Here is a 16,205-nt window from a genome sequence, read left to right as displayed (position 1 = left end):
CTGAAGGCAGGGGAGATTCAATTTTAGGCGAAAGCATTTCGGTTTTATACCAGGTGAAGTTAAGAAAGAGTTCACTCTCGGGTTGCCGGAAGAATGCATAGGTTGAAGAAGAATATGAAATGTCAATATTTTAAAGTTTGCAGCCTTTCGCTCATCGCTTCTAAATAATGTTTTCTTCCTCTCCCCCCCTTTTTCCTGTTCGGTGCAGGTCGGCAGCTTGTCTTCTTCAAGATGGCCTCAAATCATATCATGCCTGATCCTGACAAGATAACATATGTGAAGGTTACAGACTGACACCTAAAGTGGCTCAGTCTGACGCGTGAGTGACGAGAGCTGTTTGGGTATAAATATAGGCAGCTGTTAGGTATAAGGCGGCTGTGGCCGGAGAGATAATTGCACTATTACTCATTCTAATCTATAGAGTGCTGAACAAAACTTTAAAGAAATAACCTGCATGACCAGGATGAATGTGCAATAAAACAACATTTTGAAAATGTGATTTTTTTAAAAACACAAAGCAAAATACAAGATATGATACACTGTTAGGGTATAATTTTGGTTGTAAATCAGCTGGCAGCTCTGGCTTTTCTAACCAAGGTTAGCATAATGTTTCTGACCTGTGCATGTGTGCACAGGGATGGAAGTTGATCATTTCTACGGGAAGTCTGTATCCTCCGTGCTGATATTTATTTGGGCACGTACAATCATAACAGAGTAACTGAAGCATATCAGTTTGTAAGCGGAATAGCAGACGTTTCTGAAGACAATCAGCATTTGTGTTAAAGCTATCAAATATGCAATGCCGACGTATTTGTCAAAAGGAAGGAATTGGTTGTGTTTAGAATTGCAAGACTGTAGCTGATTTTCATTTTTGCTTCCAATGTTATCATAAAGTTTCATTTTTAATGTAAAAGCGCCATTTTGTAGGTCTAGCAAATCACATAAGCATATGAATAGTCCCACTGAAAGGGTAGGGACTTACCCAAGTGCCGAGTGCTTTGCTGAATAGGGATAGGCCTAAGCATATGCTTACAATTAAGCCTGTGCTTAAGACTTTTGTTGAATCGAGTTTGAATTGTTCAGGAAGCCACATCTTTGACAGACTGGCAAAGCAATCCAGCTGGTGGATCAGTACTAGTTTAATGACTATCTTGCAGTTATTCGTATTTTTTATCATCAAACCCTTGGTTTTCTAAGGCACCGCTTGCTAATTCTTAGAGTGAATGAAGTAAATGACCTTAATAATGGCAAATGAATGCTAGCCTTAATTCTATATAAAATGCGATTTACAGGCATGGTGTGTCTAGAGAATTTGCTTTCAGTGAAAGCAATAAAGTAAATGCTAAAGTGACCAATGTCATACTGTTTTGTAGTTTGTACAGTCAGGAAAAAGAATGTGCTTTTGTTTCTCAAATTGTTTATTTTTGTAAAAAAAAAATAAAAGATAAATACAGTTTCTTTCCTACTCGATTTTTTTGTGTTGCAAATAAACGCCTACGTCCAGTGAGGACTTAGACATAATGTATTGTATGTAAACTTAAGCCTGCGATATTTTTTCCAGGAAAGAACTGAGGTTGTTCCAGTGGCTCCCAGCAAGGGGTGTGTTTCTGGGGGTACGCAGTGGCTTTGCCTATGCGGTTGCCTGTCACAAAGCCAGTGACCATTAGAAGACAAGGCTTGAGCAGTCTTTCTTTCTCTGTAGTGTGAGTCACATCAGTACCAGTCTTTTAACATTTGGAAGGGATGAGGATGAGAGCAGAACCTGAAGGAATTACACATCGGGCTAAATGGTGGGTTTTCTTACCGGGCTTTACCAAGGAGGGTCTGAGAAGGAGAGCAGGAGAGCCAGGGAAGCTGGGCAGAAGCGCTCGTAGCCCGCGTGACTACGCAGGAGAGATGATGACACCGTCGGCAGTGGGTCTCGTCTCACCGCGGTTTCTCTGAGGTCACCGATACCCTAACGACTTCTGGCAATTGACTGAAATGACATGCTGTAAGGGCTGTAACTCGCAAATTATCAGACTCCCAGCCGTAATAGCTCAGCTGATTGTGTCGCCGTGCACTTAGGAACCCATCAATCATGCTGCGGTAATAAACAAACACTACAGATTCTTTTAAAATTGCTACATAAATCATGCCAACACATACTGCACAGTTCATTGAAGTGATATGGGTTGTTGGCACTGAGGTGCTGGTATGTATTTTGAAAGTCTTTAACCTCCTGTGATTGCCTTACCATTAAGCACCGTACACCGCTCCAAAAATACTCAGTGTTTAAAAACAATGTGAATGGGTAAATTCTCTAGTGGCATTCCTAGGTAAAAAACACCAACATTTAAAAGGGGGAAAAAAAGATATCTGGGGTAATTCTTTAATGTTGTAGGCAGGTAACTTAGGATAATTTCATTCCATCACTTTCCGCACACCGGAAAAAAATGCCTCACTCAAGTCAGGAATTGTTTATCCCTGGAATTAAATAAACTTGCCAAACCAATTTACATCAGCTTTTGCAAACAGAGATCAAGTAAGCAAGAAAGAAAAGTCACCATGAGCCAAGAAGCTGGATTCTAAATTTCAGTGGTAATCAGCTTTATACAGGCAGTTTTATAACTTTTTGAGAGTAAGGCTTTCCAATGGAAATGCTGATTAAAATCTTAATAAGAGAGGTGTGATACTACAACAAGTGAATTTAATAGCTGTAATAAGCACTGGCAAAAGTCTGACATTATGGGGAGAAAGTGTCTTTGGCAGCAGTGGGTCTGATTCAGCAAAGTGCCTCCCTGGCGCTTGTGACATGGAGACCCCTGAGAAGCCACAGAGGAGGAAGAGGAGGAGGAGGAAGCAAGGCACAAAGTGAGCTGGCAGGTGTGGGCCAGTCAGCCTGGGAGCTGCTCCACGTTTTCTGTGGAAAAGGCATTTCTACCTGTTTTTTTGACCCTAACATTTTGACTGCTTTTTACATTTCCTGGCTTCCTCAAGCCACAAGGTAGAAATGTGAAAGAAGACACCCACAGGGCGTTAAATGACTGACGTCTGCATGCGGGCATGCACGTGTGTGTATGTGTATACGTATTTATGTATGTGTCAGGCTGAACAGGGAGAGCTTATTTCCTCAGTGAAAAACCAATTGGCTGTGCACAAAATGAAGTGCTAAACAGGATGTTGAGTTCATCTGGAGAAGTGAGAGCTGCGTGAAGCAGTGGGTGCTGCTGCGGCTCTGCGAGGGGCTGTGCTGAGCGTTCGGTCCCATCCAGGGCCACGATGCCCGGGCCAGGCTGCGGCTCAGAGAGCCTCCAAGAGCTGCCCTCTGTCTCCATGACGGTTTGGTGAAGGGGTGACACCGGCCCCACCACTGGGAACAGACTCCAGGCAATGAAGCAGGGGCTGCTCAGCATCACTTCTGCCCCAACGTCCCGAGGGATGTGGTGGAGACATGCTGAAAGCTTTGGTCTTTGCTTAGACCAAAATAAAAATGTGTTCTTCTGTGTTTCTGTATCTTGTCTGAGCCTACAGTTTTCTCTCTGGTCATTTTTCAAAGCTTTCTCCCCAGCTTCAATGCGTCTTTTTAAGTGGAAAGCTGAGGTCTCATGTATTCAGCTCCAGAAACAGGTTGTTACAACTGGCATCACATCTAAGAGATATCTGTGGTGAAATTAGTGATATCACCACGAGCATTCATCACCCTGAGAGAAAGCCTGAAAACAAGTGGGCCGTCTTGCCAGCTGAGGATCTCGGGTAAGTTTGTATAGAGAGCAAAGCGGGTTGGATGGGCAGTGAGAACTGGTGAAGAATCTCAGAGAGATGTTCTTCCAACAGGAGATAAAGGAGTTTAGTGTAAGTACAACTATTCCTAACATCCTTTGCCCTGCCTTGCCGTGCTTCACTGAGGCGTTTTGCTTAGTACTTCTGCCAGCCATGACCACCGAGTTTCCCGTAAGATTTGTGAGAAGGATGGCAGAGTGGGGTGCAGGGAGGACAGCAGTTTGGAGTGAAGGCAGGTCTTCCTGTTGCCAGTTACTGTATGTGGTATGGTAATAACTCCTGGGGGCCACTGTCCTGGAGCAGGACCTGACCATGGCAGGTGCACCGTGAAGACCTTGTCCCTGCCTCTGAAATTCACCTTACCAACTTGTACCACAGCTCATGAGAAGTCAATGCAGCCTTGTGTTCGTACCAGGTGAGCAAAGGCGTAGACTTAGCGACTAATCAGCGAGTCACAGACAAGCAGCCTGAAAAACATAGCTACCTACGTGGGCTCTCTCTGCTACGGTTATGGAGAGCAGAGCCCCAGCAGCTCCCCGCGGGACTGTCCTGCACTGCTCCTCTCCCACAGCCCGCTGTAACCTGGGCACATGTGGGAGGCGTGCCTTACAAGGAGAATTGCAGAGAGGCAAAATATATACTGTTATTCCACTTCTACTGGTGGATGTGGGGTGCTGACCCTATTAATGTTTATAAGGCCCTGTGCCTTCATGCACTGTTGCTATTTACAGCAAAAAAGACACTCTTGTTGATAATAATTTAGATTAAGCAAATGATTTAGAGGACTTGTAATTCAAAGCATCTGGAAGGTGATAGGGAACATCCAGCGATTATGTTATGTTGCCTGTCAGAAAGAAATACATGAATAGAGGGATGTTCAATCTTTGGTAGAGAGTGCCTTATCTTGTATTCTTTAGCACTAAATTCCTTGAAGACTAACTAAAACCTACTACCAGGGGAGAAAAAATAAAAAAGGAAAAATGGAGTGGCAAGACTGTTCACAAGTTTTTCCAGGAAAACATATCCATAACCTTTTGTCAAAATGTGAAACTGTTGAAAGCAGTCAGATTCAGGTTGAAAAGACTCAAGTGAAGTTTTCATCAATCGACTGTAGAAAGAAGAAAATGGAGCTCAAAGAAGAAGAGGAAGATTTGTGAAAAGCAGGCAGTATATAAAGACTTTACAGTCATACTCTGCTTAATATTTTTTTGAGATGTGATCATTTGATCCTGTTTTTTTAAGAAAACATATTTTTTTTCCCTCTCAGTTTTAAGCAGGAGCGAGACACATTGGGCTGACTCGGGCTGACTGCCTCTGAGAGCTCCCTGGGCACGCAGGGGCCATACCCATCCTTCAGCACAGACACGGACCTTGGCATTTTAACTCTAATGAGTAAGTTGCTTGCAAGTAAGTACAAGTTATTTTTTTCAAGTTGACATGGATGCTTTTAAGAGCTGCATTTTAAAAATATGAAGGAAACAAAAAGTTGTATCTCTTCCCTTTGTAGTTGCACGCAGTCAACAATTGCCCTTGTGTAATAGGTGCTCCATGTCCCCATGCAAACTGAAGGGGAATATAATTCAGTAGGAGCCACCCTCATTATGAAACTGTCTTTGATGTCAAGCCAGAGGTCAAACAACACATTTATTAGAAATTGTGGCTTGTAAACAAAAAAATCCCTGCTAACCACAGTTTTTCAGCAAATGACTGTGAGGCTAAGAAGGAAGACTAAACTATCTGGTGGCTACCTGAAATGATAAAGCCAGAGTCTGATCTTACTTAGCTTGATTTTACCAGTGTAAATCAGTCAATCCTTGATTTATGTTCACACAAAACAGAATCAGACTGTTAGATTTTAAAGTCGCTATGGAGTAGGAGCTAAATAAAATCTGCCTCTTGGACCTAAATGTTTGGATCATATAAATGAGGAAAAAACCCCCACTCATTTTCCCATATATACACACACGTGTATACATGAGCATGCGTGTACGTTTCTGTGAGAGTTAAACAATGACAACATAAAGAATTCCCTTACTTTAAGATGGAAGCTTTAGCAAGACACAGCAAATTAAAGACATACTATTTAATAAATAAGCTCAGGAAAGGAATAAGGGTTCTACACGTTTACACTCACTGTTTAACAGGTGTAATGCCATTCTGCATCATCCTTGTGCTGACTTCAGGTATGCCCTAAGAACAATTTCCAGTTTTCATTATTACAAGTACCTGGCATGTATGAAGATAATGGTACAAATGGGTATTTACGAATTGCAGCTTTCTATAAATACACTAGAAGGAATGTGGAGCAGGCAGTCAGACAAATAGATGACCAGGGGCACAGTGGCACTTTTAGAAGTGGGTGTACTTAACATTTTATACAAGACCTTGGCTTTGTGCGAGTTCATGACCTATTAAAAACCTTATATGACTTACTAGGAGGTCTTACCTCATTCTTGGACACAAGCTGTTGTTCAGCGTGGATACTACTATTTCTACATGTTTTACCATCCTGGCCTTTAGTCCCAAGAGTGGCAAACCTAAAGCCTGTTTGAAGCCTGTTTAATTGAAACACTTCAATTAAATGTCAGGTTTTCATCTGTATATGGCTCTGATTTCTGATTCATTATAGAATTTAGATAAAAGGCAGCTCTTAAGCAGAGAGGATATTACAGAGGCAAAAAATATGGCCCATTTTGTCGTATAGGCAATGAATTTGCAAACAGACTCTGCACAGGCTACCTGGAGAATTGGAAAGTTTAATGACAGATTGTGGGTCAAGGTGGCAGATGTGAAAAGAAATCATAATTTTCCTGCCTTATATTGCAACATATGTTCCATGACCTGTAATTATTCTGATATACTGTCCATTTCATAAAGACCGAGCTCCTAGATTCATGTGTTTATATGGGAACAAACTCCTCTTTGCTACTTTTTACCAACTACTAAAGAGTATGAATAAAAGAGGACTCCATAAGTGCAATAATAATCTCGCAATTCAGAAACCACTGTAGCTGTGGTGCAACTGATTCTGCACAGCTTCTTTGCAGTGACAATCAATGGACCAGAGTAGGTGACTAAAATTAGCAGTAATTCCAAAGTGGATGTCAATGCTAAACAAAAATATCATAGGACGGCAAACATATCTCATTCTAAAAGTAATAGGAAAGGGACATGAGAACTATATAGTAAAAAAGGTGTAAGAAAAACAGAGCTACCATTTATATAATAAATATTTGTATAATTTGCTTTGGGGGAAAACCAAATATGCAGTACCAAAAATTCCACCCTAAATCTCAGGAACAGATTAACTCTTACCTCTGTGAAGTCACCAGCCCATGTAATATCAGTTCTCAATTTCTTCAGTACCCTCTGCAATTTATTTCTGTCTGAATTTCAGTCTTCCAGTTCTAGCTCAGAGGTGGTGGACTCCTTGTGTGTGACAGAAGGAAATTGCAGCAATGCAGTGACTGCTCAGCCGTTGGTTCTTGCTTCGTGTTGCAATTCCCTCACCAAAGTTGCATAGAACATGCCTTCAGCTTGCTTGAAATAAATTCCTTAACTACTAGTGTTCCTAATAAAAATTACTATGGACTGCTGACAAAAGCTACCTTTCTCCTATGATGAGATAAAGCACCCTCCAATGCCATCTAGTGATGCTGATAGAATCTTTTTCAAAAAACCTAGATCTTGTGCATTCCAAGTAACTTCCATGCATGTGTACACTATGATCCTTAGGCTTTCATAGCAAACCCAGAGCAATTTTTCTTCAACTAATTTCAGCAGTTTTCACTGATTTACTCAGTTAATTTACTATAATATTAGTATATTGCATTTCTGTTCCTTCCGGATTGTTTGGTGATGTAAGAGGCCGCTGAATCTGCTCCAGGTGTCACCTGGGAAGGAAAGTTATTTGGTGCCATATTCCATGTTGAAGGCCCTTCATTCAAACTCTACCACAGGCCCATGTGAAGCTGGCTGTTCAGTACCTTCCAAGGGGCACGCAGCTCACTTTAAAGCAGAGTTCCAAATGCACAATCCTGCAGAAAAATGCTAATAATTAAAAAACTGCACATTATTTATTGTAGCAAACCAATATGAATGGCATCAAATTTCTGTTGCCATGTCCTCTCGGAGCTGTTGAGGCTGATAAGATTTCATACAGCCACAGAAAATCTGGGGAACGGAACACAGAGGGGATGAAGGAGGGAATGGCAAATTTGCTGTGTTTAATGTATTGGACACCATCTGTATTTTATTCAAATAGGGTTATATATTTTGTGAAAATAAAAACCAGCCTCATGAGTCAGTGTGTGCAAGGCAGTCACTTGAATATCTATAATGGGAAACATGTTTTAGGTTGGAAGTTGCAAAGGGAAATCAAATGTTTGAAGTGTCAAAGTTGGAAAAATATAAAATACGCCTGACACCGTAGCTATTGAAGCCAAAATGAATAAATCATCATCTCAGGAAAGAAAACCCCACCAAGCTCTTGGCTATAACCTTCATTTTCCTACACTCAAATAAAATTACATACAACCTGATAATTTAACCAGACTTGTCAATAAGAACTGATGGCTTCAACAGACACTATCACTTCAAGCTTCAGTGTAGACTTCAGAAGCATCCAGTATATTATCCAAGAAATAAATTTAATGTCAAACTTTTCTCTTTAAGTTGATAGATAGAAGAACCTTACGCAGTGGAGCTGATGTAAAATATGTCATATTGCAGAACGCTAGAGTAAAATGAAACTAATGCCAGCTCAGTAGTTTATTCCCTATGTACAGCTTTTCCTGAGCAGTTACATAAGAAGTATTTTAGTATCTTTCTAAGTAGGGCAAGCATGACTTCCAAGAAGGAATTTGAGAGAAACTTTGAGGTTACAATAATAGGAGCCTGGGTTTATACTCCAATTTCTGTTACAGTCTCGGTATTGATTCTGGTCAAGTTTTAAGCCATTTTCTCTTCACGTTAGGCTCAGTGTCATAAATGTGATTTGCAAACATCATAGCACCTATCTGTGCCTGTCTGGGGAAAGTTATTGGGATATAGTGTTTTCTGGCTTTGTCTGCATCAAGGCTTTATTTATAACAAATGACATCGCCTGATGGAGAGATGAGAATACTGCCTTTTTAGCTGCAACTTGACATGCAATAATTTGGGCAAACTGAGGACTTTCATTTAGTGTTTAAGATGCATGCATACCTATTTATTTATTTGTCAGAAGGGAATAGTCCCTGGAAATTGCAAATCAAAATAACACCTCGTTTTTATTTGCTGAAAATAACCTAGCTGGCCTTTTACTTGCTAAAAATAGATTAGCTGGTCTAAAGCCGCTGCTGTGCATAGCCTGAGCTGAATGCACCAGTGAGGGAAAGGGTGATCGGGGCTGGATTCAGCATCCCGAATCTCTCTTTCACTTTGGCCCTAGATACACGTTGCAAAAGGCCTTCGTCACCTGTTTGGGCTCTGTACAGGTCTCAGAGGACTGTAGGCCCCCTGAGAGGTTTTTGGAGTGATCCGTCTTCTCCACCCTCTCTAATTTCCTTCTCTTTCCCAGCTGTGACCCATAGTGAGCAGTGCAGCTTCTTGGCTATGGTTTTACATTGTGAGAAAGCCCCATCTTCACCATGGAAATTACATTTAGAGGGAAGTTGGACTTCTACTGAATGGTGCCAGGTAAGCAAACTGGGCAGATGACATAAACTCCAGTACCTTCCCCCACACTAAGCAGCAATTCACTTTCAAAAGGTCCTGCTGGCTTTCAAAGGACCATGTGAAGTTAGGTATCCAAAACTGTGGTCACACTGAGAGTCTGTCACCCAGGCAACTTCCATCTGCTCCAAAATGACCCTGGTGGGTCTGACCAAAAATCCAGTTACCCTGTCTCTATGTCTGACAGTGGCCAGCAACTGACCCCGAAAGAAAGTGTAAGTATGGACCTGACCCTTCTTCTGACACTCTCCTCCTCTCTGTCAAGCAGCAGTTCAGCATTTCCACAAGGTTAAATTATTAAATCAGCTCCAGTCATTATCTACAAGAGTGTCATATCACTTGTCTTGGCAGCTGTGGCAGGACCAATATCTCCAACTTTGAAAATAAACTCCTCAGCTTTGGCTTGGTGCATATACAGCAGCAGGAAATCGTTATTCTGTGACTGAGTACTTTTCTATTGACATGATATCGTAATTAAATCTACAAATGGAAAAAGTCTTTGGTGTTTTCAGTAATTTTTTTTCCTCTGTGAATTACTTTCAATATTTGTTTGTTTGTCAGCCAGAAACATGGTCCAAGGGAAGTTGGAAACAATGCTCAGCTTAGAATCCTGATATTAGCACATGCAGTCCACATAAGGGCATTAAAAACATATATTTAGCAAAACCTCAGCCTCCACAAAGAAGGTAGGGCTTTTCACTATCCTTGAAAATTAATGTAAACCTCTAGGAGTGGATGATATTGCTAGGTGTAGATTGGAAATTTTTTATTACTCACCTCTTGAACAGTTAGGAAAGTTTCTTAAAGTACTTCTGCTGATGGAACTAAAAAACATGCAATACTGCATTATTTTTGACATATATTACTATTATATAGATCTGGACTAAACAATAAGTTTCTGCTTTTTCTGGATATAGTTTGTAAAAACAACTGAGGCAGAGTCAGTGCTATCTGTAGTGCTAGCTGCACTACTATCCTGTAGTGCAGGATCTCCAATCTCAGTTGCTGAGTTCAGGTCCACAATTACCTTGTTGAATGAATGGATTATAGGTGGAACTAATTCAGGAATTATGGTTAGGTAACTGAACACTGAATTTGGGCTATTAACTTCAAATGACTCTGTGGAAATGAAATATCTAATGTGTCTGGTTTTTTACAACATTGCTGTTAAATTCACTGTTTGGAATGCAAGTTTTAAAGCATGTCCAAAATCTCTCTTTTGAGGTCACCTGTTAATCAGACGTACTTACTAGAAGACATTCATATGCATGAAATAGTTTTCCAATCTCCAATTGCACTTAATGTGATAAACTTGAAAAGCTCAGTGATCAAAGGTATTATTCTGTTTCATACACTGAATTCCTTTCCTCTAAATGAACATAAGAGATCTGATCCTCTTGCAATCTGCATGAAGATTTTATGAATGACTCTTTATCTACAAATGTCTACGTTTCAAAGATATGATTATCCAGCTTTCTGGTAACTGTAGAAGACTAGTAAGAACAAAATACAAGTGGCTAAGGAATTGGACAAGCTGAGGTTCCCTTACCCTTGAGAACATCTCTTGTCTTATCTCCAAACCAGAAAGACATTTGCGAAAAACTGCAGGAGTGCAGAACAGCAAGGAGGAGAGAGTGAAGCCTGGCTATTTTCCCTAAACTGTTATGTTCACTCATGAGACTCAACTCAAAAAGCTTACTGCTGTCACATGAGGTGCATGAGAGGCAAAGGAGGCTTAAAACATTCACGTTACAGCTACTTTAATTTGCCTTTCTTACTCCTTTCGATTTCTTGCTCTCTATCATGTTGTACTACCATTCATATATAGCAGTTGTATGTGAACTGATGGCTTAAGTCTATTTTGTCATGAAAAGGTCAAATTCCCGCTGCCAACCCATCCTTTCTGAACTGGGCTGCAAAATGAGGGCTCCTCATGCAGCCTTTGCTCCCAGGCTAGTCCTAGCCCAATACAAACAAAGCCATTGACTTCAGCGTGCCCACTTGTATGAATAAGGCCTGTAAGATACGGCCTGTACATTCCAAATTGCCTCTTTTTTGTGCCATTCACACCAGGGATTAATATCTGTGGGAGGCTTTTGTGAAGCCTTCACCCTCTTGCCCTTCCACAGTCCAGCAGTAGCTGTGACTTCAAGGATGCAGCTACATTTTTTATCCGTACTGTCCCTTTGTAAAACAGCCCTTTAGTTTATTATGCAGAAACTAAAATTTTTCTTCCAGTCTGCAATTTAAAGTCCCAAATTGCCTTTCTTGGAATACTGTTGGAAGGGCTGAAAGCCAGTGCTTTTCATTTCCCACTGCCAGCTGATACTTCCCTGCCCTCTGCCAAAATTTCAAAATTAGAGAATGGCAGCGGCCGTGGAATACAAGCTGTCCATTAGCTCACCTAAGAAATGATGGATTGAATATTCATTGTTCCCTATTGCAGAATGTCATTTTTCCATGAGTACTGCTTGAAGCAGTACAGAGAATATATTTGCATAAACCATTTGTCAGAAACAGAAGACTCTTTGTGAAGAACTATTAAGAAACCACATAATCTACTTCTCTGTTCTTATGCAAGTTCCAGGGAGAACACAGAGCTCCTTTGTAAACAGAATCTAAATACAAGTGCTGGGTATGTTTTTTCTGCAATCAAGATTCCATAAATAATAAAATTGGAGTTCAAAACCAGAAGTACCTGAAATTGTTAAATGTAATGTTAATGATTTCCTGGCAGTATTTGAGATTCAGAAAGTTTAACACTATTAATATCCACGCTATTTTGACTGAGCTGAACTCCCCCTCCCTAGTTCTGCTAAATAAGGCCGTAATTAATCTGCAATACAAATTTTGGTATCTCCAGTTCCTGGGGAAAAGCATTTTTATAATACATCAGGGAAAGTAGATTCTGTAAATTCAGTTGTGGGTTTTAATAGCCTTCATAATTCATTGCTGTCTCAATGATTTTCTGCTTTTATTGCCTGTCTGAGCCCTTTTGTCTAGATAGGTGGCCTTGAAGGTTGCTTTTTTTTATGATACCACCTTTCCTCCTTAATGTTTCATTGCCCTTCTCCAGTAGCTGGTCTCGTGCACACTGAAAGAGGCCCTCCACCACCTCCGTGCTCACACAGATTGGGATAAGTAAGCCAGATAAGTCAAGGCAAACAAAGCCCAAGTGTGGCACACTGAACAGCCAAAGAGATTACTGCTCATGCGATTAACATCTTTTCATGCCCCTTCTCCCACCGCAAGATGGTCTTGTTTCCTTTTCACTGGACAACACAGTTCAAGTATTTACTTGTTGCATTTCCCCGCAGTGAATTACTCGGGCATTTCTGCCATTCCCTGGGAGCCCTCCTGTGCCTGGCTGTGCTGCAGAGGGGAGGCGCAGGGGCAGTGCTGCTCAGCAGGGAAGCACTGGCAAAAAGCTCCGCACGTGTTTTGCTAGGCAGTCTTGGCAGAGAGCACACTAATGTAATCGCTTTCCGTTTTATTAATGGGTAACTCCTTGTTTGAAATGAAAGATGAAACCTTTGCAGATAGCACATGCCCTCAGCGCACAGTGATAGTCATTTGGATCTGTAGAATGCAGCCAGTTACCTGCAATTATTATCAAGAAAATTCATATGGGCTAATTATACATCACCTTTAATCCCAGCGTATCCATCTCCTGCCAGCGTTCATTTACATTGGCCAGTCATGCTAGGTGCTGAGTGCCTCCTGATACCAGGCAAAGTCAAGGTGCCCCAGTGTTTCCTGGGGCAGCACTGGACCTGGCTGGAAGCCCCAGAACGCTGTTCTCTGTGTGCCTGGTTTTCCAGCTGATTACATTCCAGGATTCTAATAGAAAATAACTAAATTGATAAAGTTAAAAAGAGAAAGGGAAAAGTGTAGGAACCATCAAATGCAGGGGGCCTAGTTTAAATTACCCACATTTAAATGACTGTATAATGATATTTTATAATTGCACAGCTCTAGATTCAGCACCGAGCTTCCACACAAAAGCCTTGTGAGACTACAGTTGCACTGCAGGCTAAGGCCAAGCTTAAGCAGACAGAAATATTCCTCACTACTCACCCCTTGCAGTATATGCCAGACCTGGGGCTCAAATCCTTGATCCGTCAACTTTGTAGTTAATTATACAAAATAATAGCACACATTCAGCAAGAGGGACTGAGATCTCTTTTTCTCAGGAGCTATAGATAGTGGCATCGGTTGAATTCTGCAAATGTCCTCCCCAGATTTTAAATTAATTTATTTGGCTCACAGCTGTTTGGTGTTTGCTTTCCATAATGTTTGTGTGATCAGACTTTACTGGCTCAAATATTTGCAGCAAGTGGATTACTGGAAAACTTGAGGAAACACATTTCAAAGTAAACATGAAATTATTCCTTCTGGATGTATTCGTTCACCCATTCAGTGCAGAAACAGAGCCAAATCAATCCGAGGCCTTTTGGCCAATCTCCTCTAAGCAGCACAACCCAAATGCGCTTATCAGTGACTCCAGCCAAAAATTAAAAGCGTATCTGATTAAGTGGACTGAGTTGTGGTCGACTTGCATGTATGGAGAAAAGAGGCAAATTTCATCAAACAAACTCTTATGGGCTTGCGCAGCCCTGACTGAGGCTGAAGGTAATTTTTCCTGCGGGGTTTTGCACTCCAGGATGCGGGGTGCGTCCTACGCCTGCCTCCGTCTCCTTCCCCCCCTTCCTGCGCTCCCTTGCCCTGCTCCTGCCCCTGATGGCGTGTGCCAGCTCGTGGTGAGAACAGATTTTAAACTACCCACCAACCTCCTTTACCAAACTAACCAAGGAACAAAACAATGCAAATCAGAATAGTATTTGGTGGGAAAAGGAAGTATTTAATTTTAGCTTACATTTAATCAGACTCAAGAGGGTTTGTTACATGCTAAATGGAAAGCATGTAAGATAATCAGGAGCAGTAAATGCCAAATGGCAAGCATGTAAGATAATCAGAAGCAGGTTTAAATATTTTAAAATGCGTTGATGCAATATCAATGCATTTTTCATGATCATTTGTTCATAATTTATTTGTATATTTCTTTTATAAGTTGCTTTTAAGACACAGTGAAAGAAGTATTTACCTTATGCCCTGAAGTTTTTCAACAGCAGATGAGTTGTAGGCACATATTTTTTCTTATCAGCATACCTCTGTTTTGAACCCTGGTACATAGCAGCTCATTCAGTACTAGTCAACAAAGTTGGTTTGATAACTGACAGTGCAGGCAGAGAACTGAACAGTTAACTCTGAGGTTAATAGTAAAAGTATATCCCATGTACTTATTCTTCTATCTATAGATCCAAGAGCTTGAAAACAGCTGTGCACTTTAGGCAAATTACTTACTTTTGGTTAGTAACAACATTTAACCTAGCATCCACGGATTCAACAGTTAGCATCCATGGATTCAACAGTTAGCATCCTTGCCGGAATGCAGAAGTGTGCCAGGCAATAGTGTTTTCTTTTATAGTGTTAATACGTGAGGCTGGGATGGATCGGGTGGCTTCAAACAGGAGGCTGCCCTGTTGTGGTGTGCGGGCTTTATACTGGAAAAGTGCATGCTGCTCAAAGATCTCGTTTTCGTTCGGCGTTTATGAAATACACTGGCTGGGCATCAGAGTACTCACTTTGCAAGAGAGTAAAGTTTTTTGCTGTTTTCCACTTCTTTCTCAACTGTGTTTTTCTCACTGCCTCTGCAAAGTCCCAGCAAGAATACAATTTTTCTGCTAGATCCTTGAACTGATAGCTGTCACATGGGCTTTTCGGGCTGAGCTTTTTGAAGTGATTATTGCAGCTGGACAAAAACTGTCACCTATACTTAGCAGGAGTCAATCCCTAAACTCTTCTGAAAATCTCAGCCTTTCCAATAAAGTCAAAATTTGGGTTTCTGAACCACCCAGATGAGCTTACTCTACAGAGTAACTGTGCATAACAATGGGTAAAGGGCGAGCCTATGCACATTGTGTGCACTATTGCTCTTCTGGCTGCAGCAACATGGCACTGGTGGAAAGCATTTGGGCAGCCAGCTAGAAAACTTAATCCTGAATATTTTACTAAAAATAAATGATTGCTCTTTAAAGACAAAAAAGAAAACAGTATGAAAATAATTCTTATATTCAAAGTATGTCCCTATATGTCCCTTTTCAGGGATTTTTCCTCTGATCTTTATGTGGGATATGGATCTATATGGGATATGGAATATATTCCATATTTACATTGATTTAAAATTGTACCTGCATATTCCTCCTCTCATAAGTAGGTTAATTGGACATGTATTTGTTCTGAGAAAATGAGTTACTAAAAAGCAAATACTCCAAATGAATGATATATTTTGTGGCATGCTGCAGAGAGGGGTGATTAATATGACCCCCACATGCCAGAGGTTCTGACAAATAGGTTTACAAGCTTTGCCCTTCAAAACCCAAACTGAGCGCATGAAGTTTTTTGCAGAATGGAGCCCTGCCCAGAGCCACAGGTTTTTGCAAGCTCTTGCATCCGTTCCTCTTTCTAGTCTGACTTGCGTCCAAAATAAGGTGCTGGCAGTCAGCAAGTTGCCGTGTATCTTGCAGAAGCACTAACTTGTTAGCTGAGTGATGACTCCAGACTCAGCATTCCCTCAGCTCTCACTTGTGACAGTGATTGCCAAGGCTAGTGGTGAACTAGATAAGGTGGGGGGAACAAGCACAAAGTACTCCTTTGGATTCCTTTTG

The 16,205-nt window shown here is 41.1% G+C and overlaps 1 protein-coding gene across 1 annotated transcript in view; it reads left to right on the top strand.

Moving 5' to 3' along the window:
• Nucleotides 1–1,454, top strand: part of PKDCC (protein kinase domain containing, cytoplasmic) — a 37,941-nt gene extending 36,487 nt beyond the window's left edge. The window contains exon 7 of the mRNA XM_072856818.1: nt 209–1,454. Within this exon, the coding sequence (XP_072712919.1) occupies nt 209–294 (86 nt within the window). The 3' untranslated portion in view covers nt 295–1,454. The remainder of the gene's footprint in view (nt 1–208) is intronic.
• Nucleotides 1,455–16,205: the final 14,751 nt, after the last annotated feature.

The sequence above is a fragment of the Ciconia boyciana genome, chromosome 3, assembly GCF_034638445.1.
Source record: "Ciconia boyciana chromosome 3, ASM3463844v1, whole genome shotgun sequence".
Classification (NCBI taxonomy): domain Eukaryota; kingdom Metazoa; phylum Chordata; class Aves; order Ciconiiformes; family Ciconiidae; genus Ciconia; species Ciconia boyciana.
The sequence above is the reverse complement of the archived record's forward strand: the minus strand, read 5'-3'. Positions and strand labels throughout refer to the sequence as shown.